At 43.3% G+C, this 1,033-nt stretch overlaps 1 protein-coding gene across 1 annotated transcript in view; it reads left to right on the top strand.

Annotated features, from left to right (window-relative positions):
• Positions 1-788: 788 nt before the first annotated feature.
• The window catches only part of LOC101856543, a gene marked incomplete at its 5' end in the record, with an annotated part of 11,595 nt that continues 11,350 nt past the window's right edge, over positions 789-1,033 (top strand). Inside the window, 1 exon segment of the mRNA XM_013089783.2 lies at positions 789-919. Within this exon segment, the coding sequence (XP_012945237.1) occupies positions 789-919 (131 nt within the window).

Genomic DNA, 1,033 nt, shown 5'->3' with positions numbered 1-1,033 from the left:
CCCTCCCCCCCACTCCCTACCTGTTTGTACATTTCTGTATTATAATGACACTGTCCATGACGCCCACCTTTGTAAGAAAATCATTTTTCTCTCCGATAATGAGTGGCCGTCTTTGACAACAATTTTGACTGGGGGTTTTTTTCTTCTAAAATAAAATGAGGTCGCACTCGAAGGTAAGGTGCCCTTTGAAGGCTTTTAGCCGCTCGCTGATAAAAACAATAAGGAAAAGTCAATTAATGCAGTTTCCGGGACACTTGAATAGACGTAAATGCCGTGAGCATCGTAACCCTCGCTAGCAAAATTGAAAGCGAACGAGGCAGGGATAGACCCAGAGCGACCTGCTTGGAGAGCCTAAACAGATGGGTGATGGGAAAAGATCAGGATAGAGTAGCTTTTTTGAGAGCATTCGAGCAAAGAAAAGAATGTAGAAGAACCATGATCGCCAATATCTGTTGCACATTTGGCTCCTAATTATGGTGATGAGCATCGTATTGTTTGTTTTTAGTTTGGTTTTTTTAAAAATCACGTTTCAGAAGAAGCCCCAAAAAGGGCGAAACGTTGAACGTATTTTAGAAAGTCATAAAATTCAGAAATACCCAAGTCTTCATCAACTTTTTTTGTTGCTTGTTTTTGTCATACTTACAACAACAACGATGATGTTGATGATTATGATGATGATAATGATGATGATGATGTTGATGATGGTGATCAAAATTGAGGATGAAATGATGATGATGATGATGATGATGATGATGATGATGATAACAATGATTTCTTTGTGTCGCAGTCAACAGCCACAACGCGGGCGAGTCCGAGTGGCGCGGACCAGGGAGTGACCCCAACAACAACCCGCGGGGCATGAACGGGACCCGGCTACCCGACAAATGGGACCATATACCCGAGGTGCCGGAGCAGGCTGGTACGTGAGGAGGGGGATGCACTGTGTGTGTGTGTATGTGTGTGTTAGTGTATGTATATGTGTGTGTTAGTGTATGTATATGTGTGTGTGTGTGGGGGTATGTGTGTGTGTGTG

Source organism: Aplysia californica, unplaced genomic scaffold (genome assembly GCF_000002075.1).
Source record: "Aplysia californica isolate F4 #8 unplaced genomic scaffold, AplCal3.0 scaffold01044, whole genome shotgun sequence".
Lineage (NCBI taxonomy): Eukaryota > Metazoa > Mollusca > Gastropoda > Aplysiida > Aplysiidae > Aplysia > Aplysia californica.
Note: the sequence above shows the minus strand (reverse complement) of the source record. Positions and strands in the feature narration are given on the sequence as shown.